The 25603-nt window shown below is 50.7% G+C and overlaps 1 protein-coding gene across 3 annotated transcripts in view; it reads left to right on the top strand.

Annotated features, from left to right (window-relative positions):
* Positions 1-25603, top strand: part of STEAP3 (STEAP3 metalloreductase) — a 51640-nt gene that overhangs the window by 22564 nt on the left and 3473 nt on the right. For all 3 annotated transcript variants that reach the window (XM_019469334.2, XM_053909582.1, XM_019469335.2), the window contains exons 2-4: positions 7857-8356; positions 10017-10544; positions 17716-17880. In XM_019469334.2, the coding sequence (XP_019324879.2) occupies positions 7857-8356; positions 10017-10544; positions 17716-17880 (1193 nt within the window). The remainder of the gene's footprint in view (positions 1-7856; positions 8357-10016; positions 10545-17715; positions 17881-25603) is intronic.

A 25603-nucleotide genomic window follows, 5' to 3' on the forward strand; every position in this document is an offset into this window, starting at 1 on the left:
TGTTCAGCACCTGGTAGTTACTCCAGCGATGGGAGGGAGGCAGGGAAAGAGCAAAGGGGACTCTTCTGTCCAGGAAGGACCCACCTGGGACCCTCCAAATTGCTAGCAGATGATCTGGAGTCTTCAGAATGGTTACCCACCACCCCCACCCCCCCCCACCAGGGCTGGTGTCCCCAGGTGGCTGGTGCAGTGACTGGGGAAGGTCCCCGTGTATCTGACTGACACAGGGAACACGGGCGTCCCCGTGGAGCGGCTTACATTCACCTCCCCCATGCTGGCCCTGGAGCCGGAGCCGCCGGGTTGTCCCGATTCTCCCCCTTTGCCCAGGGCTGCAGAGGTGTTGGCAGGGTCTTCTCAATCCTTCCTTTGCCTCGCCCCTGCTGCTGGTGCAGTGCTGGCACTGGAATTTGCTTATGACTACTGACCGACACCCACCGAGTGCCAGCTGTTCTAAGTGCCTTATGTATATTGACTTACTTATTCCCACAACCTCCCCTTAAGGCAGGTGCTGTGATTCTCTCCCTTGTGCAGCTGGGGAGACCGAGGCACTCACAGGCCCAAGGCCACAGCTAGCGAGTGACAGAATTAGAACCAGGCAGAGTTGGGTGCCGAAGGTGGCCTTCAGCAGACATGCAACTCCGGGCCTGCTCTCCGGGGAGCATCAGGAGCCCCACTTGCATCTACAAAGGGTAGCACATCGCTGTTTGGAAAAATATCCTTGTTCCCAGAACCAGGCAGAAAACTCTCTCCGATTTTGCAGGGAGGGACCGTGCCCATCAGAGTGTGCAAATGAGTCCCACGTGAGCTGCAACGCATGTCCCCTTCGACCCCACCCCCTCTTCTCAGCCACAGCATCCCAGCTCTGCCGCTCACTGGGGTAGCTCTGGGCGGGCCCTCTGTCTGGGCAGTAAGACTCTTGGGGAAGCTTAGCTGCAGAGGCCGACAGACCTGTGCTCCCTTCTACTTTCCCCGTTACCCTCTGTGCCGCCTGGAGCACGTTCCTCGACCTCTCTGAGCCTCAGTTCCCTCCTCTTCCAGTTGGGAATTCTAACCGCACCTACTTCCTGGGGTTCTGTGAGGCCTAGGTGACTGTCACCGTGGAAAGCCTTAGAGAAGTGTCCGGCACGTGGTAGGTACCCCATAAATAGGAGTTGCTGCCGCCACCTTATCAAATGTCCTGGTCACAGTTTTCAAAGCCTTTTAAGATTGCATTATTTGCCATCTCAGAGCAGAGAGGGTGACCTGCATTTACAAAGGTCGAAGCTGGGGCCCAGAGAGGCACAAGGGCTTGTCCGAGGACACACAGCTAGTCCACGGTAGAGCCGAGGCACAGCCCCCTGGTCCCCCTGCCTCCCCCTTGCATGAGACCTTGAACCCACCACACACACACACACATGCCTCACCCAGGACACTGCTGTGGAAAATGGGAAGACGGGGTTAAAAGCCATCCCCACTGCTCCACTGGTTTGGCAGTGGCTCTTAGCCCTTGGCCCGAGGATTCGCATGGAACCACAGGCCGGCGAAGCCTCTGAACTTCTGCTTAGAATCATGCTCTTACATACACAAAATAACATAGGGTTACAAAGGAGACCAATTATAGTGAAACCCAGCTCCCAAAATATGTGTTTAAATGTGCAAAAGTACTATGCATGCTTCTTTATGAGTACACTAAATAACAACCTCTGGTGGCAGGTCTGATATTATGATGCTATTTTTTTCTCCCACCCCTATTGAGGTATGATGGACAAAACTGTATATATTCAAGGTGTACAATGTGATGTTTTGCTATCCATAGATGCTGATGTGATTACCACAGTCAAGGTCATTAACATAGCCACCATTTTATATAATTAGCATTGTTTTGTGTGCATTGGGAACACTGGAGGGCCCCCTCAGCAAATTTCAAGTATATAATACCGCATATATACGGTATATATGTATATACAGTTATAGGACTATGGTATATGATCATATACAGTATATACATATATACAGTTATACGACTATATGTTAGTCACCATGTTAGACATTAGATCCCTCAAATTTGTTCATTTGATAACTGAGAATGAATGCCGTTTGACCCACAACTCCCCACTTCCCCACCTCCCAGCCTTTGGTGACCATTCTACTTTCTGCTGCTAAGTTTGGCCTTTTTGGATTCTACATATAAATGAGATCTTGCAGCATTTGTCCTTCTGTGTTGACTTACTTCAGGTAGCGTTAATGCCCTCCAGGCTCATCCATGTTGACACAAATGTCAGGGTTTCCTTCTTTGTTGAGGTTGAATAATATTCCATTGTGTATCTATACCATATTTCCTTTATCCATTCATCATCAGTGGACTCTTAGGTTGTTTCCGTATCTTGTCTACTGTTAATAGTGATGCCATAAACATGGGGTGCAGATATCTCTTTGAGATAGTGATTCTGTTTCCTTTGGATAAATACCCAGAAGATGGATTGCTGGATCATATAGTATTTCTATTTCTAATATTTTGAGGAGCCTCTATGCTGTTGTCTATAATAACTGCACCAATTTACGTTCCCACCAACAGTGCACAAGGGTTCCCTTCTCTGCACATCCTCATAAACATTGATTATCTTTTGACTTTTTGATAAGAGTCATTGTAACAGGTTTGAGGAGATATGTCATTGTGGTTTAGATTTACATTCCCTGATGATTAGTGATGTTGAACATCTTTTCCTATAGTCAGCCATCTTTAGAAAAATGTCTATTCAGGTTCTTTGCCCATTTTTTAATTGAATTATTTGTCGGGGGAGGTTGTCTTGTTTTGTTTACTATTTTTTTTAAATGATTATTTTTGAGAAAGAGAGAGAGAGTGCAAGCAGAGGAGGGGCGAGAGGGGGAGACACAGAATCCCAAGCAGGCTTCAGGCTCTAAGCAGTCAGCACAGAGCCCAATGGGGGGCTCGAACCGTGAGGTCATGTCCTGAGCCGAAGTCAGATGCTTAACCAACTGGGGCACCCAGGAGCCCCTGTTTTGTTTACTACTGAGTCGTATGAGTTCTTACATATTTTGGAAATTACTCCTATGTTGGATAGATGGTTTAGAAATATTTTATCCTATTCCATAGGTTGCCTTTTCATTTTGTTTCCTTTGCTGTGCAAAGGCTTTTTAGTTTGATGTCATCCCACTTATTTGTCTTTTGTTGCCTGTGCCTTTGGTATTAAGTCAAAAACCAAAACAAAATAAAATCATTGCCAAGACATATGTCAAGGAGCCTTTTCCCCATGTTTCCTTCTAGAAGTTATAAAGTTCAGGTTTTACATCCTTTTTGAGTAAGTCCTTAATCCATTTTAGGTTGGTTTCTGTGTATGGTGTGAGGTAAGGGTCTAGTTTCATTCTTTTGCATGCGTATATCCAGTTTTCCTAGCACCATTTATTGAAGAGACTGTCCTTTCCCCATTGAGTATTCTTGGCACCTCAGTTGAAGATTAGTTGACCTTATATGCATGGGTTTATTTCTGGACTCTATTTCATTCCATTGATCTATGTGTCTTTTTATGCCAGTATTACACTGTTTTGATTGCTATAGCTTTGTAATGTAATTTGAAGTCAGGAAGTGTGATGCCTCCAGCTTTGTCCTTCTTGCTCAAGATTGCTTTAGCTATTGGGGTCTTCTGCAGTTCCATACAAATCTTAGGATTGTTTTTCCTATATCTGTGAAAAATGCCATTGGAATTTTGATAGTGATTGCTTTAAGTCTATGGATCACTTTGGGTACTATGGACATTTTAACAACATTAATTCTTTCAATCCATGAACATAGGCTATCTTTCTGTTTATTTGTGTCTTGAATTTCTTTCGTCCTTGTTTCATAGTTTTCTATATACAGATCTTTCACCTTTTGATAAAATTTATTCCTAAGTATTTTATTCTTTTCGATGGTATTGTAAATGGAATTGTTTCCCTAATTTCTTTTTCAGCTAGCTCATTGTTAGCACTTAGAAACATAACTTGGGTGCCTGGTGGCTCAGTCGGTTAAGTGCCTGACTCAATTTCAGCCCAGGTCATGATCTCACCATTGGTGAGATCGAGCCGTGCTTCCAGCTTTGTGCTGACAGCATGGAGTCTGCTTGGGATTCTCTCTCCCTCTCTCTCTGGCCCTCCCCACTTGTCTCCCTCTCAAAATAAATAAATAAACTAATAAAAGAAACACAACTGATTTTTGTAAGTTGATTTTGTATCCAGCAGCTTTACAGATTTAGTTTCTTAGTTTTAACAGGATTTTTTTATGGAGTCTTTAGAGTTTTCTATATGTAGGATCATGTGATCTGCAAACAGACAAATTTTACTTCTTCCTTTCCAAAATGGATGCCTTTTCTGTCTTTTTCTTGCCTAACTTCTCTGGGTAAGATATCTCGTACTATGTTAAATAGAAGTGGCAAGAGGGGCATCCTTCCTGTTCCTGATCTTAGAGGAAAAGCCTTCAGCTTCTCACTATTGAGTATGATGTTGGGTATGGGGTTGTCATATATAATTTTTATTATGTGGAGGTATACTCCTTCAATACCAATATTTTTGAGAGTTTTTATCATAAAAGGATGTTTACTTTTGTCAAATGCTTTTTTTTCGCATCTATTGATATGACCACATGATTTTTATCCTTCATTCTGTTAATGGGTATCACATTTTATTTATTGGTTTGTGCATGTTGAACCATCTTTGCATCCCAGGAATGAATCTCATTTGATGGTGCTATAGGATCATCTTTTTTTTTTTTTTTTTTTTTAATGTTTATTTATTTTTGAGACAGAGAGAGACAGAGCATGAACGGGGGAGGATCAGAGAGAGGGAGACACAGAATCTGAAACAGGCTCCAGGCTCTGAGCCATCAGCACAGAGCCCGACGCGGGGCTCGAACTCATGACCTGAGCCGAAGTCGGACGCTTAACCGACGGAGCCACCCAGGCGTCCCAAGTATAGGATCATCTTAATGTGCTGTTAAATTTAGTTGGGTAGTAGTTTGTCGAGGATTTTTTCGTCTGTGTTCATCAAGGATATCAGCCTGTAATTTTCTTTTCTTATAGTGTGCTTACCTGGCTTTGGTACCAGGGTAACACAAGCCTCATAAAATGAACCTAGAATAGTTGGAGAAGGGTAAGCATTAAATCTTGAAATACTTGGTGGAATTCACCAGGGAAGCCAGCCAGTCCTGGGCTTTTCTTTATTGGGTGATTTTTTTGTTTTGTTTTGTTTTTTTTTTCCACTGATTCAGTCACCTTACTCATTATTGGCTTGTTCAGACTTTCTATTTCTTCATGATTCAGTCTTAGTGAATTGTAAGTTTTTAGGAATGTATTCATTTCCTTTGGGTTGTCCGATTTGTTGTCATATAATTGTTCATAATATGGTCTCTTATGATCTTTGGTATTTCTGTGGTATCAGTTGCAATGTACCTTTCATTTTTTTATTTGGAGTCTTCTTTTTTCTTTTTTTTTCTTTTTCTTTATTTTTATTTTTATTTTTATTTTTATTTTTATTTTTATTTTTTGAGAGAGAGACAGAGTGCAAGTGGGAGAGGGGCAGAGAGAGAAGGAGACACAGGATCCGAAGCAGGCTCCAGGCTCTGAGCCGTCAGCACAGAGCCCGACACGGGTCTCGAACTCGGGAACCTCAAGATCACCCATGACCTGAGCCGAAGTCGGACACTCACCCGACTGAGCCACCCAGGCGCCCCTCTTATTTTTTCTTAGTGTAGCTAAAATTTGGTCAATTTTGTTTGTCTTTTGAAAAAAAAAAAAACCAGGTCTTAGTTTTGTTGATCTTTTCTATTCTTTTTCTAGCCTCTATTTTATTTGTTTCTACTCTGAATTTTATTATTTATTTCTCCCTGCTAGAACTTTGGACTTTCTTACTCTTTTTCCAGTTCCTTGAGGTGTAAAGGTAGGTTGTTTGAGAACTTTCTTTTTTCATAAGGTGGCATCAAGCTACAAACATCCCTCTTAGAGCTGCTTTCGCTGCATCCCATAAGTTGGGTGTGCTGAGCTTCCATTTTAATTTGTTTCAAGATTTTTTGGATTTCCCTTTTGATTTCTTCTCATCGGTTGTTCAGGAGTGCATTGCTTCGTTTCCACTTTCTTGTGAATCTTCCAGTTTTCCAGTTACAGGCCATTGTGGGCAGAAAAGAAACAGGGGCGCCCAGGTGACTCCATCGGTGGAGCGTCCGCCTTCGGCTCAGGTCACGATCTCACGGTTCACGGGTTCGAGCCCCGCGTCCAGCTCTGTGCTGACAGCTCGGAGCCTGGAGCCTGCTTGGGATTCCGTGTCTCTCTCTCTCTCTCTCTGCCCCTCCCCGCTCTCTCTCTCTCTCTCAAAAATAAGTAAACGTTAAAAAAATACAGAAAAGATGCTTTATATGATTTAAATCTTCTTAAATTTGTAGGACTTGTTTTATGACTTAACATATGATCCATACTGGAGGATATTCTGTGGATATATGAAGAAAACTTGTATTCTGTTGCTGTTGGATGGGACGCTCTGTGTGTGTCTGTTGGGTTTATTTGGTCTGAAGTATAGTTCAAGTCCAGTTTCTGTACTGATTTTCTGTCTGCATCCATTGTTGAAAGCGGGATAGCGCAGTCCCCTATCGTTATTGTATTGCCGTCTATTTCTCCCTTCACATCTGTTAATATTTGCTTTATATATTTAGGAGCTCATAGGTACTATGATTTTAAGTTAGTGAAAAGCTTAAATAGTATTTGAAGAACTCTTTCACAATTAAACTTGGGATATGACACCGGCCAGTACTGGTGACAACCTCACAGGTCCTGCTAATACTATTGTGTTTTGCTACGAACGTTCATACTTGAGGGAAATTGCAAATTTCAGTTAGAAGTCGGTGACAGGGGAAGCTAGGTGGCCCAGTCAGGTAAGCATCCGACTCTTAATTTTGGCTCGGGTCACCATCTCACGGTTCTTGGGATCAAGCCCCGCGTTGGGCTCCACGCTGACACCACGGAGCCCACTTGGAATTCTCTCTCCTGTCTCTCTCTCTGCCCCTCCACTGCTCGCACACTCATGCTTTCTCTCACAATAAATAAACTTAAAAAAAAAAAAAAAGTTGGTGACAATGACAGCAGAATGTTCCCTTATCCAAGTTTACTAGAAAGCTTCTGGCCCGAGTCCGGGTTTTCCCCCATGTTCTCTCATATGTCAGGCTCAGTAAAGGAGATCTCAGGGCCCCATTCACTGTCATGTCTCACTCCCGTTCTACCCCCTGAGAGCAGGATTTCAGTGTTCACTCATTCATTCAGCAAACATTGAGCACCATCTTTGTACCAGGCCATGTGACCAATGGGGAGACCCAAAGTCAAATAAGATGAGGTCCCCCTGCCTTCAAGCTGCTCATCCTCTCCTCAAGGAAGAGCACAGAGGTGCCTTCCCAGAATGCAAAATGTAAACAAGCACAAGAACACGTCGCCCTTCCTGGCAATCAGAGAACACCCAGCGGTGGTGAGATGGGGCTCCCTTCTGGGTGGTAATCATCACATCCTCCTTTGAAAAGAAGGATGGCACTGTGTGGCACCCCTCATGGAAATTCTATACGCTTCTCTCGCAGCACGCTTGCAGATTTGTCCCAAGGAAACAAGTTCAGGACGAAGGCCAAAGGGTGGAGGGCAGAGGTCCTCCCCTTTCTTCCTGAGTTTGGGCCCTCCCTGGGAAGGCGCTAGGTCTCACCCAGCTTGTCCCTCTGTGCTGGCACGTTAACACTCCTGAAGGGCTGTTGGGGATTCTTTTCCCACCATGTGGTTACAGTGGACAAGAAAGAGGAAGGTGCTACGAAAGACGGTCATCGGAGCTCTCCGCTGATCAAGTTCTGTTTTTCTTTCCAGCCACCAAGATGTCAGGAGAGATGGACAAGCCGCTGATCAGCCGCCACCTGCTGGACAGTGATGGGAGCCTTGCCGAGGTCCCCAGTGAGGCCCCCAAGGTGGGGATCCTGGGCAGCGGAGACTTCGCCCGCTCCCTGGCTGCACGCCTGGTGAGCTCTGGCTTCAGCGTGGTGGTGGGAAGCCGCAACCCCAAACGCACGGCCGGGCTGTTCCCCTCGGCCGCACAAGTGACTTTCCAGGCGGATGCAGTGGAGTCCCCTGATGTCATCTTTGTGGCCATGTTCCGGGAGCACTACTCCTCACTGTGCGGTCTCAGTGACCAGCTGGCTGGCAAGATCCTCGTGGATGTGAGCAACCCCACAGAGCAGGAGCACCTTCGGCACCACGAGTCCAATGCTGAGTACCTGGCTTCCCTCTTCCCCACCTGCACGGTGGTCAAGGCCTTCAACGTCATCTCTGCCTGGACCCTGCAGTCCGGCCCGAGGGATGGGAACAGGCAGGTAGGTGCCAGGGGAATACCTACCATCATCACAGTAAATATAAGTGGCTAACATTTGTCGAGGGCCCTCGGTATGCCAGGCTCTTTACGCGCATTATCTCAGCCCGCCTCCCGTCGCTGCAAAGTTCCATTTTACAGAGCAGGAAACTGAGGCTCATGAATGTCAATTAACTTACTTACACCAAGTCCCACAGCTGGAGAGCTGGGTGTGAACCGAGTTCATATGGATCTGAAATCCATGTTCGTTCTTCTGTGACAATTTGATTTCCCAGTGGGCCAAGAGGAAGAGGTTGATGGCTTTCTTTTGACTACTTGGAGTCGAGGAGAGGAGAGACTTTGCTCTGAGAGTGGACTTAGGAAAGTAACACATTTATGTGCCAGGTTCTGAGGAAGCAGGCAAGTCCCAAACTTCAGCTCTTTGATTCCAAGAGCTTCCAAGAACTGAGTCGGTTTCTCAGAATTGTCAATAGTAGGTTTTGTCTAGAGGTGGAAAATGGCTCCAGGAAATGGCCAAAGCTGCATACAGTTCTTGGCAGGAGGGGCTTTTGTGAAGATGAGGTGGTTTTAAACGCCAAGAGGCCACCTCCATTTTCCTGGAGGAAGGATGTCTGGCTCTAGTGTGAGAACCTCTACCAATTTGTCCGGCTCAGATGCCTTCTCTGCCCAGCTCTGTGCCAGCCTGTGGGAGAGCCCACAGGTATCTCTCTACCCCCGACTGAAGCACCCTACCTACAGCCTGCGTCATGGGACTCCCACGTGTGGATAGGCAAGGGACAGCGGGTGAGGGCTGGGTGGCAGGGCCTGCAGGGAACAGAACTGGGGTAGACTTCAAGGTCAGCTTTGGCTCGGTCCCGCTTCATGTTGTCAGGTTCAGGGAGCAGGGAGGACATTCCAGGCTGAGGGGACAACCTGCAAAGGTACAGAGGTGAGAAATGATGCTTCTGGACCGTAGTTTCCTCATCTGAAAAATGGGGACGTGCTAACCTACAGGCTTGAGGGCTGCCTGTGTAAAGCCTGGCCCATAGTAGGGGCTGAGGCAGTGTTGGTGGACCAGACCGACCATAATAGTGTCAGCAAGGCCACGGTGTTCAGAGATCTGAGGACGCTCATTAGCGCACATTTGCCCACGGGGAGCTCATGGTGGGAAGCCGTGGGCGACGAGGCTGGGGCTGGCTTGTGGGCTGGCTGAGGGCCACAGGGGGCCGAGGGACACCATCGAAGGGGACACTGTGGACCAAGGGATGCAGCTGCAACCACAGCTGCACGCTCTGGGCCACATGCAAAGCCCAAGTAGTGGGCGACCCCCAGAGCAGGCCACCGTTCTCAAAGCACCCGTTCCAGGGACCCCTGGAGGGCTGCCTAGGGGGGCACGGTGCTTGCAGTTGCTGATGGCAATGAACCGGACGAAATGCTCACTGTCAGGTGAGCCCTGGGTCCTCTCTTTACGTAGGGGGCGTGCTGGAGCAGGGGAGCTGGGAGGCTATAGGGGGCCGAGGAAAGACCCTGGCCCGGGAGTCAGAGACACCTTCTGTGGTTCCCTGGCCTCGGTTCCCTCAGCTGCTTAGTGAGGAGTTTGGCCGAGACGCTCTCGGAGGCCCCGGCCGCCCCCGGGGCCCGTGACCCGATCTGATCCCCCGCCCCCCGCCCCCGCCTCCCCACAGGTGCCCATGTGCAGCGACCAGCCGGAAGCCAAGCGTGCTGTCTCGGAGGTGGTACGGGCCATGGGCTTCATGCCCGTGGACATGGGGTCCCTGGCCTCGGCCCGGGAGGTGGAGGCCATGCCCCTGCGCCTCCTCCCGGGCTGGAAGGTGCCCGCCCTCCTGGCCCTGGGCCTCTTCACCTTCTTCTACGTCTACAACTTCATCCGCGACGTCCTGCAGCCCTACGTGCGGGACGGCAAGAGCAAGTTCTACAAGCTCCCCGTGTCCGTGGTCAACACGACGCTGCCGTGCGTGGCCTACGTGCTGCTGTCGCTGGTGTACCTGCCCGGCGTGCTGGCGGCTGCCCTGCAGCTGCGCCGGGGCACCAAGTACCGCCGCTTCCCCGACTGGCTGGACCACTGGCTGCAGCACCGCAAGCAGCTGGGCCTCCTCAGCTTCCTCTGTGCCGCCCTGCACGCTCTCTACAGCTTCTGCCTGCCCCTGGGCCGCGTTAACCGCTACGAGGTGGTCAACCTCGCCATCAAACAGGTACGGCGCCCGCCAGCCGCCCTCGGCCGGTTCTGGCCCCGCCGCGCGATGCCGAGGGTCGGGGAGAGTCCCAAAGCCGGCGGCCACGGCGCCAGGCGGGGGAGGCTGAGGAGGAAAGCCAGGCAGGGAGTAGAGTGGAGCACAGCTTTAAAGGTGGGCAGGGGAGGCCTTGCCGAGAGGGGGGCGACGGGCGAGCAGAGACGAAAGGAGGGGGGAGTGGCCAGTGGCGGCCGGCCCAGGGGGTAGCGAGCACAGAGGCCCTCCCGTGGGCGAGCTTCCTGGCGCATTTGGGGAACCTGGGGGAAGCCCAGCGCAGCGGGGGGTGGGCCAGGCCTGAGATGTTGAAGCCAGACCAGGGAGGCCCCGAAGGCCAAGGAGGGGCTTTGGCCTTAGACTCTGGGTGAAACCGGGAGCCGACGAGGGGTTCTGGGTAGGGGAGGTGATCTGCCTGACGTTTTACCGGTCTCACTCACGGCCTGTTGTCCATGCGGCACGGAGAACAACTTTCATAGAGGGGGTCAAAGGCAGGTGCCGAGAGACCCGTCGGGAGACTGCACGGGAACCCAGACGGGAGTCCGTAGGGGCTTGGAGTGGGGTGGGAGCAGCCGGGGGCACGAAAGTACTGAGAGCATATTTTGAAGCCAGAGTACACAGAGTTTGGAAGCCTGTCGGTTTCAGGGTATGTGGGGTGGTCAGGGATGACTCCGAGGTTTTAGCCGGAGCATCTGGACTGATGCAGTTGCCAGTCAGCGGAGGTGAGGAAGGCTGCAGGAGCAAGGTGTTTTGGGGGGAGGGAGGGGCGTGCTCAATTTCATTCGTTTAGGAAACCCACGTGGTGCTTTTTTGCCAGAAGGATTCCCCCGGGAATGGAGGGGCCCTCAGGCCAAGCCGGGTAGCAACACAGGCAGGGTCAGCTGGCACCTGTACCCACAGAAAAGGGCCCCCTGCTGCTCCCTCCTGGTTTACAAGCTCACAGGGCCTGGTTCTGAGTTCCAAGCTCAGGTCTATAAAGCAATACCGCTTTTCTTTATTTTCCCCCATCTGCTTGATTCGACCTCCAGTCCCCCGCCCCCAGCCAGGGACACGGGTTCCTTCCCACCGTAGGCCACTCGTCACTCAACGGAGTTTGGCCCAAGTGCCGGGGAGATACTTTTCATCCACCTTTCCTTCAGCCCAGGTAGCCCCTGAAGTTTCTGTTGCTGCTTGGGATGCAGGGATCTTACCAGGGCCGGGCCCTTCCCTGCCATGCGGCCACCTCCCCAGAGCAGGAGCTGAAGGCAAGGCTGGGCCGCTTCCAGAGAACCACAGATCCCAGCTTTTATTCCTCTGGGGGCCCCTGCTTCCCTGCTGGCAGCTTCTCAGATGCCATGGTTCTTCCCCACCCACAGACACCTGGCATCATTGTGCCTGTGGGCTTAGGCTTTCCTAAGGGAAAGGAAGAACCCCAGATTTCAGGCAGAGAAGCAATACACCCACTAGAAATGAGAAAAAGGGAAAAAACAATAGTCACAAACCCTTAAGAAGAGCGTGCTATGTTCCAGGTACCATTCTAAGCGCTTTACGTACCGTGAATTCATTTAACCCTTATTCCTGTAAGGCAGGGGCTATATACTACCCTTATTTTATGGATGAGAAAAGTGAGGCACAGAGAGGTTATGTAGCTTGACAGAGTCACACAGCCTGGGATTCAGATCCGGCCATTCTGCGGACCCATGCTCATACCCTTCCTGCTTCCTGTGGGGAAAATAAATCCGAATTCACAGTTGAGCAAATGATTTCAGAACTCAGGTCATTCATTCATTCCCTGAGCACCAGCTCTACCAGGCCCTGGGGCCCCAGGAGGGAGTAAGACAGTCTGGTCCCTTGCCATAGCTGACATGGGGTGGCGTGGAGGCCTGAAGGCCAGAGTCCTAAACTCTTTGGCCCCCAGCATCACTCATTAGCACAAAGACTTTGACCTTCAGCAAGTCACAGTCCCTCTTTTGTCCTCAAGGCCCTGATGTCGTGAGGCCCCTCCCAGTGCTAATGTTTTTGATGCTCTTTGATGAGATTTTCTTCTAAAACGAGCCAGCCTGCTCGGCAGGATGCTCTGCACGGCTCCTCGGGGACTGGCACCGTGTTTGCTGCCCTCAACGGGTGGCAGGTGCTTCAAGCAGTGGGTGGAGAAGAAGGTGATGCCTCCTCCCTCCTAGAGCCCCGGGTAAACCCCTGCGCCCGCTGTACCCCCGTCCACCCTCTGATTGCCACTCTAAATTCTCTGCCCCGCCAAGGCTCCGCTTGATATTACGTTAACCCAGTTTTGCCACCATGCAAATACCAGAGTGCAGAGGGGCACATGCAAGGTAGTTTTCCCGAGGTCCACAGCCCTGTAGGGCTGCAGGTCCCCGACAGAGGTTGCCAGGCAACCATCACTCCCATAGGACACGATCACTTGGAGACGGTGAAGTCCTGTCATGCAAAGGGGCTTTACATTGTCCTACAGAGTTCTGGAGGGCAGAGCCAGGGCTGGCAGAGTATGTTGGGGGGGGGGGGGGGTTAGATGGAGGTGAGGGGTTGACACAGAGCAGCCCAGAAGTGGTGGGTCTCCTGAACCTGGGGTTGTTGGAGTAGAGGCTGGATAGTCTGTGGGTCAGCCACGCCCCCGGGCTCTGAGATGGAGGGCTGAGGGCTGAGGCTGTTCTGCCTCTTGCCTGTTCTTGCCAGGCTCTTGCCTGATATGTGGCTTTTCCAGCCTGTCCTCAGGGGCCATCCTCTCGGGGCCTCCAGGCAGGCAGGCGGTCACCACCTCAGCTGCCCTACTGGGCCACTGGAGAAAGGGACCACATTAGCCGGGACACGGGAGACTCTGCAGGGGTCCCTTCCATCCCCGGAGTCTGCAGATTTGGAAGCAGAGCTACATCCCAGCTGTAGAGAAAGCCCCTGAGACCGTGTTTGTGGAAAGTAGTATCACCTAATAATTAATATTTGCGTAGCGCTTTCTGATTTGCTTGTGTGGTTCCCTAGAAGTGCGTTTCAAGATCAAAATCGAGATCAGAGGAAATGTTTAACCCACACAACTGTTTTCTTCTTCCCCTCGCCCCAAACCTAGTCCAGGCTGTTAGAGAGTCCAAAATTTGCGTCTTAGCTGTGTCCCTGCTGAAAAGCGCTCAATGATCCTGCACTGTCCTCGGGATAATGATAGACTCCTCACAGCACAGCTGTGCTCTCTCCCCGCTGCTCCTGTGACACTCAGGTCCCATGTTGTCCTCCGAGTGGGCAGAGCTCATTCCTCCTGGCCCAGACTCCCCACCCTGGGACACCTCGACAGTCTGACGAACTTTTATTCCTTTATTTATTTATTTTTTTAATGTTTCTCTGTTTTTTGAGAGAGAGAGAGAGAGAGAGAGAGAGAGAGAGAGACAGAGCATGAGCTGGGGAGGGGCAGAGAGCGAGGGAGACACAGAATCCGAAGCAGGCTTCAGGCTCCGAGCTGTCAGCACAGAGCCCGATGCGGGGCTCAAACTCACAAACTGTGAGATCATCACCTGAGCCGAAGTCAGACAGACACTCAACCGACTGAGCCACCCAGGCGCTCCTTTTATTCTTCCTTTATTTTTTTTTTTAATGTTTTTATTTATTTTTGAGAGAGAGAGAGACAGAGCATGAGCAGGGGAGGGACAGAGAGAGAGGGAGACACAGAATCCGAGGCAGGCTCCAGGCTCCAAGCTGTCAGTACAGAGCCCGACGCGGGGCTCGAACTCACAGACTGCGAGATCATGACCTGAGCTGAAGTTGGACACCCAACCGACTGAGCCACCCAGGCGCCCCCCTTTTATTTTTCCTTTAACACCCAACCTCTGTTAAGCTCCCCCTGCCTGCCTGTCTCACCCACACCCACCTTTGTAATCTGTTGTATTTCGTCCACACTTCTAGGGTTATTATCATGCACTCCTTTGTAATCACTCATTTACAGGTCTGTCTTCTGCCCCCACTCAGTTCCACGACTGGGTCTTCCACCCCTTGAGGTCCACGGTTCTTAACACAGATTCCCGGTGCATGTCTGTGCCACTATGAAGCCAATACTAGGCATCTCTTAGGAGGAGGACACATTGAGTGTAGGTAGGTCAAGAAGTAATGTAACTGCCTCGCTGCCATTAAAAGCAACAGCACAGCCATTTATTTTACTAATCACCTACTGTGCGTCAGTCACAGGCTACTCATTTCACAAACATCATCCTTTTTTCCCCTGCAATAGACAAAGTGAGAGACAGCGGTGCGATTAGCCAGGAAGAGACTGCCGAGGGTCTCGTGACTGCCCCCTAGTGGCAGCATCGGCAGGAACGCCAGCCTTGAGATCGAAGCCATTCTCCCACTGCCAAAGGCTGCCTTTCACACCCTGCCTCCCCCTTCTCTGAGTTTGGCTGGTGGTCAGCACCACCCTCTTCCCACCCACCACCCACCCTTGGGACGTGGAGAAGGACTTAAGCCACAGCCTCACTGGTCCTCCTGCCCCTGGGTCCTTCAGGATCTAGCCTTCAACGCGCAGGGAAAGGAAACCCCACGTGTGAACGCCACCATTCCATCCCTTGGTGGCAAGCACTACCCTGGTCATTCTCAAGGTGGCCAACTGGGTTAGCAGTAAACGTGGGAGAATTACCAGGGGAATGAGGAGCTGTCGAATCTATATTCCAGGCAGTCGTGTGTGACACTGGTCACTGGGGAGCCCACCAGATACAGCACAGTGGCCCAGGAGGTTGGTTAAGAATCCCACAGGCTAGGGGGCGCCCGGGTGGCTCAGTCGGTTAAGCGTCTGGCTTCGGCTCAGGTGGTGATCTCGCGGTTCGCAAGTTCGAGCCCCGCGTCGGGCTCTTCTGTGCTGACAGCTCAGAGGCTGGAGCTGGCTTCGGATTCTGTGTCTCCCCCTCTCTCTCTGCCCCTCCCCTGCTCGTGCTCTATCTCTCAAACATTAAAAAAATTTAAAAAAAAATCCCACAGGCTATAGAAGGCAGCCGGGATACAGGTCCTCATGCAGGTTCCTCGCCATCCATTGCTCCCCTGCCCACCTCACCCCTCCGCTTCGCAGAGTCACTGCAGAGTGGAAATATCAGAGGAAAAACACAAGACATTTTGCAAGCAAGTGTGGTATGTGTGTGTAATCATCCAGACTCTGACTTATGACATTAACTGCCTGATTTTACCGAAACGCAGAAAGGAATGACTAATGAGGTGTATCTGAAGAACAAACAACTTACAGGGAGATGACTTTACTCGGTGGCAGTTGTCAACACTGCGAAGGTGTGAGTAAGACTCGGAGCCCATGACGCGGGGGGACCTCTCCGCCCTCTGCAGGGTAGTAGCGGTCAGACCCTTCTGGCAAATGCTGACACGTGCTCAGTACACAAGCACAGTCGTGGGATTTCAGATATGGCCTCTTCTAGCCCTCAGCGGAGAAACAGAGGCCCAGAGCTGGGATTGGCCAGTCACATACAACTAGTGGTCAGGACGAGAACCTGGGTCCCGGACTCCTGGTCCCTTAGTGGCTTAAAGACACCAGTGTGAGCCAACCGGCCCTAAAATAGAACAGAGGCAATCGTGTTTCTCAACTGCAGGAAAAGCACCGGGGGAGGCAGGGGGGAGGATGGCATTTTCTAGGTTTCTTTAAACTTTGTCCTATCAGGTTTTCAGCCATTTTGCTCAGCTCACCAGATTTTTTTTATTTTATTTTTTTTAATGTTTATTCAGTTTTGAGAGACAGAGAGCAAGGAGGGGTGGGGCAGAGAGAGAGAGAGAGGGAGACACAGAATCCGATGCGGGCTCCGAGCTGTCAGCACAGAGCCCGATGCGGGGCTCAAACCCACGAACTGTGAGATCATGACCTGAGCTGAAGTCAGACGCTCAATCCGCTGAGCCACCCAGGCACCCCTCACCAGATTCATTTTTAATATTGTCTCTGGTAACTGGACTTGGGTCATTTTTTTCTTTCCTGCTGAAATAGTGTCTCAAAAACCTGTATGAGTCATTCTGTTTTGCACAGCAGAGACCTGCCGGCTGAGGCAGAGTCACATTTCCTGACAGAAAATACTGTTCCTCGGTCTGCAGCTGTAGCACGAAAGCAGTGGCATTTCGTGGTGCTTCTCAGAGAACACCTTGACTTCCAGGAACTCTGCTACCTGGTCTAGATGGAAAATGACGGTTCTGCTGCGAGGACCTTAATGGAAGCTTCCTCGTGTGTGCTATTCATGGCGTGGCAGGCACGCGGGCACTCCACGTGGGGAGTTGGGGGGGAGAAGTCTCTGGGCCCTGCAGGCCTCCCTGATGCGTGTGTCCTTTGAGCTCCGCGGGGGATCCCAGAGCTTCGTGAGGGCAGGTACCCTTGCTCCCGGCAGCCCAGGGCACAGCACACAGCAGGTGCTTCATACGTGCTCATTGCTTGGCGATGGATGTCCATCCCTGTTGCCTGGCACAATGGTTGAGCCAAAGCTGTATTCCTTGGGCAGAAATGGGGGACAGAGTGGAAGATGGTAGCTGGTGGCTTTGAGTCGGGAAGCGCTGAGGGCTTTAGTGTCTCTGCGTGTCTTTGTGTGCGTGCCCTCAGCGGAAGCCAGTGGCCGGGGCAGCTTGGGGGAACAGGAAGGTAAAGGGTCGAGGGTAAGACAGTCTGGAAGGGGAGCCAGGCAGCGGAGGCATGAACCCATCTGGCTGAAGGGATTCCAAGCTAGCAGAGCTCTTCCTTCCTTTGGGGGATCTGGGGCCCGGAAAACCACATGATATGGTCATGTTTGAAGGGTCTGTATGTCTTACTGACTTCTCGGACCCCTTGCTGTTAGCTCACGTGACTGTGCTGCTTCATGGGCCCCGGGAAGCTTTGTGAAAGCCGAGACCCAGACTGCCCGGGTCCTAATCCCAGCCCCGCCGTCCACTACCGTGTGTCACCTTGGCAAAGTTACGTGATCCTCGTGCCTCATTTTCCCTCATCTATAAAGTGGGGATCACAGCGACCCCTACCTTGTGGCGTTGTAAATTGGGGGAGCTGATGCCTAAGAAGCACTTCGAACAGGACCAGGCGCACGTTGAGTGTGGCGGGCACGTTAGCTAGCATGGCGTGTCTCCAGTCCTAAAACCCCAGCTCGCCCACGCCCCAGGCCACCGACCTCTGCCACTGTGCTCACGGTTTTTCTTCCATCTCCATTAGGTCTTGGCCAACAAGAGCCACCTGTGGATTGAGGAGGAAGTCTGGAGGATGGAGATATACCTCTCCCTGGGAGTGCTGGCCCTCGGCACACTGTCCCTGCTGGCCGTCACCTCACTGCCATCCATTGCAAACTCGCTTAACTGGAGGGAGTTCAGCTTCGTTCAGGTAAGGTAGTTCTGCCTGCGCTAGTGAGCCCTAGCTCACTTCCTCAGCTTACGTTGGCCCCGACCCTCGTGTGCAAGCACCTTCCCTTCTGGGAACCGCCTCGGCTTTCACAATGTGTGCAACAGGACAGTTCAGTCAGATGCCAGGGCCTCCCGGGGCCTTGAGGGCTCAGCCTAGTCTCTTGATAAAGGGGGTGCAGACGAAGCTCCGTCCTCATGACATCTGGGGAAGCCGGGTGTAGGCGCGTGACAAAATCAGACAACAGGGACGCCGGGGTGGCTCAGTCGGTTAAGGGTCTTGATTTCGGCTCAGCTCACGATCTCACAGTTGGTGAGATACAGCGCACAGTCTGCTTGGGAGTCTCTCTCCCTCTCTGTTTGCCCCTCCCCTGCCCCCCATCCCTCTCAAAAGTAAATAATTTTTTTTTTTTTTAAAAAAGAAGAAAAATTTAGACGACAGAACACTGAACCCTGGGCTAAAACATTCTCAGTTTCCACAATCCTTGAGCTTCTCGCCCATCTAGCTGGGATCAGTGAGCCAGTGAGTGAGCCTAGCCGGCCACCCAGCAACATCATCTCAACCTGGCCCTGCTGTCCCCTTTAGGCCCTTGATTCACACAGGGCAAAGAGGAGGTGAACATGAGGTTCACCAGGGTATAGGGGGTAAAACACAGCATTTCCCAAAGGACCACCGTTCCTCTGCAAACTCCAGAGGAAAGGAGGTCTCTTGTCAAATAAATTTGAGAAAAGATTTGCCTTCCCCTAAGAGCCTCACAGTGCACTTTGACCCAGCAGAGATTCCGGTAACGTCTACAAGACACCCACCTTGACTTATTTCACCATTAGCCCCTTCCCTCCCCCGTTTTTTGTTTTTTTCTTTTTCTTTTTTTGTTTTGTCTTGTTTTTTTGTTGTGATTTTTCAGATAACGGTTACTTACGCTGCAGCAAACACAGTTGAGGAGATGCCGCTGACGGCACAGGGTCTTTGCACCTGTATTAGTTCAGCAAATACTTATTGAGCGCCTACTGCATGCCAGGCGTTGTGTTAGGTCTGTGATGTGACAGGGAACAAGACAGGCATAGCCGCGTTGCAACTGAAAGGACAACTGAGACGGGGACATTTTTTTTTTTTATCTTTCTTTGGCATCTCCCACTGTTCTCTGCACAAAGTACGCGGTCAGCCCCCATGTGTTGGTGGATTAACTCATCCCCTCCGTGGATAGGTGCTGACTAATGCTGGGTTCTGCCATCGATACTGTATCAGGGCAGAGAACAGCTATCATATCCACCCCCATTATCAACAAAAAATCTGTCACACATCCTGTCTGTGTGGCGAGGACATGGTACAGGATAAGCAGAGGGATCATAAGAGCAGTGCTCTTACGTAATCCAAATTAATTGTTCCTGACTGGGGATGCTTACATACCCTAGAACAAAACAAAGTTGTGGTGGTTTTGTTTTGTTTTGTTTTTTAAGTGGATGTTTCTGAATCTCCCTGGCTCTGCTCATCTCCAGAGGTCCCCAGAGGAGTACTCGGGGCTGACGCAGGCCAGCATCGGAGGGGGGAGAAAGGAATTTTATTTATCTGCCGCTAATCCTCATGTGGCGCACACCCAAATCTAGGATTTTTCCGTTCCTGCCCGGAGTATCCTGGGGTGCGGGGTTCATCCACAATTAAAACAGATGGCGGGTTGCCCCCCTCACCAGCAAGTTGCTCCGTTAAGCAGCTGTAGATTACAGGCCCCGGCTCTGGCTGCCGGAGAAAGCCAGAGGATTTGATTTTGTTAGCAAAAGGTGCCCGGAACCTTGGCAGCCGCGCTCGACTTTACATATTTAAGAGTTGAAATCTAAATATGGAAGCCCCTCTGTCACTGCAAGAGCAGGGGGGTTGTGAGGCCAGGAGATGGGTAGGTAACAATGGCAGGGTTTTACTTGTGGAAGTCAAACGCCCGCGTTCCGTCCAGAAAATCAAACGCTCTGTCTCCCAAGAGTGCAAACCGTCAGCGCACGGAGCCCGGGGTCTAGCTCTGCCTCCCCCTGTCCCAGCTCGAGCTGGAGGCCGATGACCCGCGCCCTCCCCCAAGCCTCGCTTTACACTCTTAGAAGATGGGGTTAATGCCTACAGAGGTGTCCTGAGCCACCGTGGGGGTGATATGTGGAAGAAAACAAAAAGCATTTTGCTATTATGCTTGGGGCGTGTGGCCACATCTCCACTCTCCCTGACGAAGCTACCAACCACCCATTTCTGAGTTCACGAGATGCCGAGACACTCCAGCCCTGGGGGTCCGAATGGTCCAGGGCAGTGTTGGCAAACTGGGGTCGATTCTCACTGGTGGGTCACGAAATCAATTTGGTGGATCGCAACCAGCTTTTTACAAATGAAATAGGATGTTACAGAATGTCAGAGTGCCTTGCATGTTCCCCGGATAGATATTTTTTCCAATAGTCATGTTTGCATACGTGGTTGTGTACTGGGCAGTAATGAAACATGTGATGGTTCCCGTAAGCCTCCATCACAAAGTTTGGAGTCCCAGAACTCCCTTGGAGAAATAGATACCCAGACCACCCCTGACCTAGACTGTGGCTGCCCCGTGAGATAGTTTCTTAGCCTGTCAGAGCATCAGTGTCCCCATTTATGTCTGTGCCCCCCTCCTGTGGTCCTTGGGAAGGTGTGAGCTGAGGACACGTCAAATGCACAATACATGTATTTAGTAGCGGCTGAATGAGTTTTGAGATAAGTTGCAACCTTCCCCATAAGATTAGCACTCCCATCTCCTTCCGCTGCCACACATAACCACCGCAGGGTACTAAGGCTTAGAAACTGGCTGTTGGAGGGGAGCCTGGGTGGCTCGGCCAGTTGAGTGTCTGACTCAGGTCCGATCAGGTCATGATCTCACAGTTCGTGAGTTCGAGCCCCACATTGGGCTGGCTGCTGTCAGCACGGAGCCTGCTTCAGATCCTCTGTCCCTCCACTCTGCCCCTCCCCAGCTTGCATTGTCTCTCTCTCTCAAAAATAATAAATATTAAAAAAAAAAAAAAAAAAAGAAAGAAAGAAAAGAGAGAGAGAGGAAGGAAGGAAGGAAAGAAAGAAAGAAACTGACCATGGAGAGCCATGGTTCTCAATGGGCTTGGCCTGCCTCCTGGGTCTATGGTTTATTTAGCTAAGAGTCACCAAAACGGTGTGTTGACTCCAGAGCAGTGACTTGTGTTTATCCTTTTGGTCCTAGGACTGTTTTCAAAGTTTTGAATTTTGTTTGCTGTTGTTATTGCTTTGGTTTGGTCTCAGCTGTGCTAACTGCTCTTACTAAGCCAGGTAGACGTTAGGTGGCAAAATACCCGGATCAATGCAGCCCACCTGGACAGAGAAATCGGGGTTCTGCTCTTAGAAGCCCAGGTCGGCCCCAAAGGTAGGGGAGCCTCCTGTGACCTTGCCCACTCCGGCCACCAGCCTGAAATAATGACAGAGACCAGCTCTGACCCCGGCTTTGTGAGCAGTTGGCCAAAGCCCCTCTGTGCCACAGTAACTGAGCACCAGCAGAAACCACTGACAATCTGGCTGTTTCTTTTTTGCTAATGAGCTTACGTATAATATAAATGGCTTTAGCTTGGGGAATACAGGCGTTGTTGGGATGGGGGCAGTGTGTGGGATCTTCAGACTGTTCCCAAGGACAGAGAGTTTTAGGAGAACAGACTCGCTGGAATCATCCAGGCGTCCCATTGGGACTGGAAAGTCAAGAGGCCCTTTGTTACTGGCTGGTCTTTGACTTTCAGCCCTCCCTGTAAACCATTAGCCCGAGGCTGGGGCTTGCTGCCATCTGTCAGCATGGAATTTTGGATGGCAAAAGGATGAGGACGTATGAGCAGGAGCAGCATCTCTGGGCCCTCCCAGTGCATGTACACATGCCCAGCACAATCCATTACTCCAAACTAGGAGCTGGGGGTGGTGGCCCACGTGGGTAGGGAGCTTCGGGGCATGTCACTGAGGGAGACCTGAGGCCTCACTGGGGCTACAGGGGCTAGGTTCCTGGGCCTGGGTGGGTTCTCATTGCTGCAGCATCTGGGGCAACCCCACAGTGCAGAGTGGGGGCCCATCAAGGCCTCAGTGGATCTTTGTGGAAGGCAGGTGTAGGGCCAGGTTGACCCTAATCAAATAGCCTGGGCAGAGGGCACACAGGGACTTCTCGACCTGACGCTAGAAAGGCTTGGGTGATGAGAGTCTCCTAAATTAGTTGTTCTTAGTCCTCCCCGCACAGGAGCATCATCACTGAATTTCTAAAAGCTAAAGATGCCTCAGCCCCACCCCAAACCAATCTAGTCTGCATTTCCGGGCCAGGCGTGGGCATTCATATTATTCCCCAGCCCCCCAGGCGATCTTACCATGTAACCAGATCTGAAAACCACAGTCCCAGACTCAGGGGTAAAAGGCACTTCCCAGGCATCTGAGCAAAGCCCAGTAAATCCACCTGAGTTAGGCAAGCAACAGTTTGGGGCCGGGGAGCTGGTTGAGGGACCCCAGCATGGCGTCTGGCTTGTTCAAGATTTTTTCCTGATGGTCTGTGTTGGGGGCTTTTCCTTCCCCCTCAATTTTTTTTTTTTTAAATTGTAGTGAAATAACACAAAATTTACTCTCTTAACCAGTTTTAAATGTTCAGTTCAGTGATATTAAGTACATCCACGCTGCGGTGCAACCCTCCCCACCATCCATCTCCACGGCTCTTTTCATCTTGCAACACTGACCCCATGTCCCCATTAATCACTAACTCCCCACTGCCCACACCCCCAGCCCCTGGCAATCACCACTCCACCGTCTCTGACTTTTACTGCCTCACAGAAGTGCCCTGATGTAGTATTTGTCTTTTTGTGACGGGCTCATTTCACTTAGCATCATGTCCTCGGGGTTTGTCCATGGCAGAGCAGGTGTCAAAACTACCTTCCTTTTCATTTTTAAAAAAAAAAAATTTTTTTTAACGTTTTATTTATTTTTGAGACAGGGAGAGACAGAGCATGAACAGGGGAGGGTCAGAGAGAGGGAGACACAGAATCTGAAACAGGCTTCAGGCTCCGAGCTGTCAGCGCAGAGCCCGATGCGGGGCTCAAACTCACAGACCGCGAGATCATGACCTGAGCCAAAGTCGGCCGCTTAACCAACTGAGCCACCCAGGCGCCCCCCTTTTCACTTTTTTTAATGTTCATTTATTTATTTATTTTGAGAGAGAGAGAGCACAAACGGGGGAGAGAGAGGGAGAGAATCCCAAGCAGGCTCAGCGCTGGCAGCGAGGAGCCTGAAGCGGGAGCTCGATCTCACAGACCATGAGATTGTGACCTGAGCCGAAATCAAGAGTCAGGCGCTTGACCAACTTGAGCCACCCAGGTGCCCCAAAACTGCCTTCCTTTTTAAAGGCTGAATAATATTCCACTGTTTAGAGTGATGACACTTTGCCTATCGATTCATCTGTTGGTGGACGCTCGGGCTGCTCTTGCATTTTGGCTATCAGGCACAGTGCTGGTACCAGCATGGGGTATATACCAATCTCTTCAGGACCCTGCTCGTAGTCCTTTGGGGGTGTATACCAGAAGTGAGAGTGCTGGAGCCCATGGTAATTGTATTTTTAATTTATTGAGGAACCTCCCTCCTGTCTTCCATAGCAGCTGCAGCCTTTCATATTCTCACCCACGGTGCACGAGGTCTCACATTTCTCCATATACGTTCAACACTTGTTTTCTGGTTTTTTGATGGTAGCCATTCTAACAGGCACGAGGCAACATACTGTGGTTGGATTTGCATTTCTCTAATGATCAGTGATGCAGAACATCTCTTCCATTGCTTATTGCCCATTCAAAGATCTTCTTTGGAGAAACTTCTGTTCAAGTACTTTGCCTATTTTTGAATTGGGTTGTTTGGTTTTCTTTTTCTTTTTAAAGTTTATTTGAGCGTGAACGGGGTAAGGAGAGAGAGAGGGAATCCCAAGCAGGCTGTGCACCGTCAGCACAGAGCCTGACGTAGGGCTCGAACTCACGACCCGTAAGATCATCACTTGAGCCGAAATCAAGAGTCGGACGCTTAATCAACTGAACCGCCCAGGTGCCCCTGTGTCATTTGGTATTCCGTTGTTGAGTTTAGGAGTTCTCTATGTATTGCGGATATTAATTCCAAATATTTTCTCAGTGCTGGAGACCTTTGTAACCCCAGTCTTCAATATCAGTAGATCAGAACTAAGAAAAAGTTGGTGTGGTTCAGAAGTTGCTAAGAGATTTGGCGTTCTTGATAGATACATCTGGAAGTGACGAGGATTTGGCTGTGAGTCGCAGGCGGGGAGCCTTCCACTTTGGGGACTGACCATTTTAATTTGACCTGACTGTGGGGAGTAGCACAGATCCAACGATGGCTTTTCCCAACAGGCTGTGTTGAGCCAGGAAATTGTTAAAGATGGGATAAAGACATCCTTGAAGTGGTTAAAAGCTAAGGAAAACCAGAGATGCCTAGGAGGATAGAAACTGGGGGTCTTCCGGCAACTAGTATTTTTCAGGGCTCAAGAATGCTGTGCTTGGGAACCTCTCTATGAACATATAGTGGCTGGTCATTAGAAAATGTTTGTTTTGGGGTGCCTGGGTGGCTCGGTCGGTTAAGCGTCCGACTTCGGCTCAGGTCACGATCTCACGGTCTGTGGGTTCGAGCCCCGCATCGGGCTCTGAGCTGACAGCTCAGAGCCTGGAGCCTGTTTCAGATTCTGTGTCTCCCTCTCTCTGTGACCCTCCCCCGTTCATGCTCTCTCTCTGTCTCAAAAATAAATAAACGTTAAAAAAAAAAATTATAAAAAAAAAAAAAAAGAAAATGTTTGTTTCTTCATAGAAGTACTGTAAGCAGTTCTCCCAATGTTCTTTCGCATACTGAGGTGTCACATCTTTGGTGTCTGTACTGGAGTGGATATCAGCAAGGCGTCCCCCCGCGCTAGGGAGGAGCGAGAATGAGGCACGGTAGCAGAATTGGACCCACTTCGAGCTGTGCCTGAGGGGTGTGCGGACAAGACCGTCTCTCAACCAAACCCCTGGATCGATGCTGACAAGCTGGGCTGGAAGGAAATCCAGGAGGCCCAATTGTAGCTTCCCCGTGGAAAGCTCAAAAGCAACCCATAAAGAGTACCCTGAGGGACCGTCATACTGCCGCATTTCAATTAAACCCTTACAGGCTCTCCTTGGAGAAAATGCAAATGTGTGCACTGCTTGATAGGTCCCTGCTATTTTCATCCCTTATGCAATGAACACAGGGCTCTCCTGCCCCAAATCTCTTGGTGGTTCCTCAGTACCGCCCAGTGCCTCTCCCCCCCACCTGCCATGAAGCCCTAACCCTTGGTGCCCTGTGCTGTCCGTCACCCCGGCCTCATCTGGGGGGCTGCAGAACGCCGATCCATACAGCGCTTCCCCCACATCTCCAGCTCCAGCTTTGGGAAGCACGGACTTCCCACTGAGGCTGATTTAGTGGCTTGCCCGGGGTCACAGTGTCATGCGAGACTATACCACCAACAGTAGACTCTGGAACACCTCATTTGTCGTCCACAAGAACTTGACCTGCCACAGAGTCCGAGGCTAGAGCTACAGATCAGCACTTCCCAGCTATTTACGGGCCGCAGCTTCTGTTTAGGTTCGTGACAGTCTCCATCTCTGCGCATCCCCTTCCAGGCAGGAGAGTGCCCTAGTGGGGTTTCCCGCTGAGGTGTTCGTGAGTC

Source organism: Panthera pardus, unplaced genomic scaffold, assembly GCF_024362965.1.
Source record: "Panthera pardus isolate Hobbes unplaced genomic scaffold, ASM2436296v1 HiC_scaffold_10, whole genome shotgun sequence".
Lineage (NCBI taxonomy): Eukaryota > Metazoa > Chordata > Mammalia > Carnivora > Felidae > Panthera > Panthera pardus.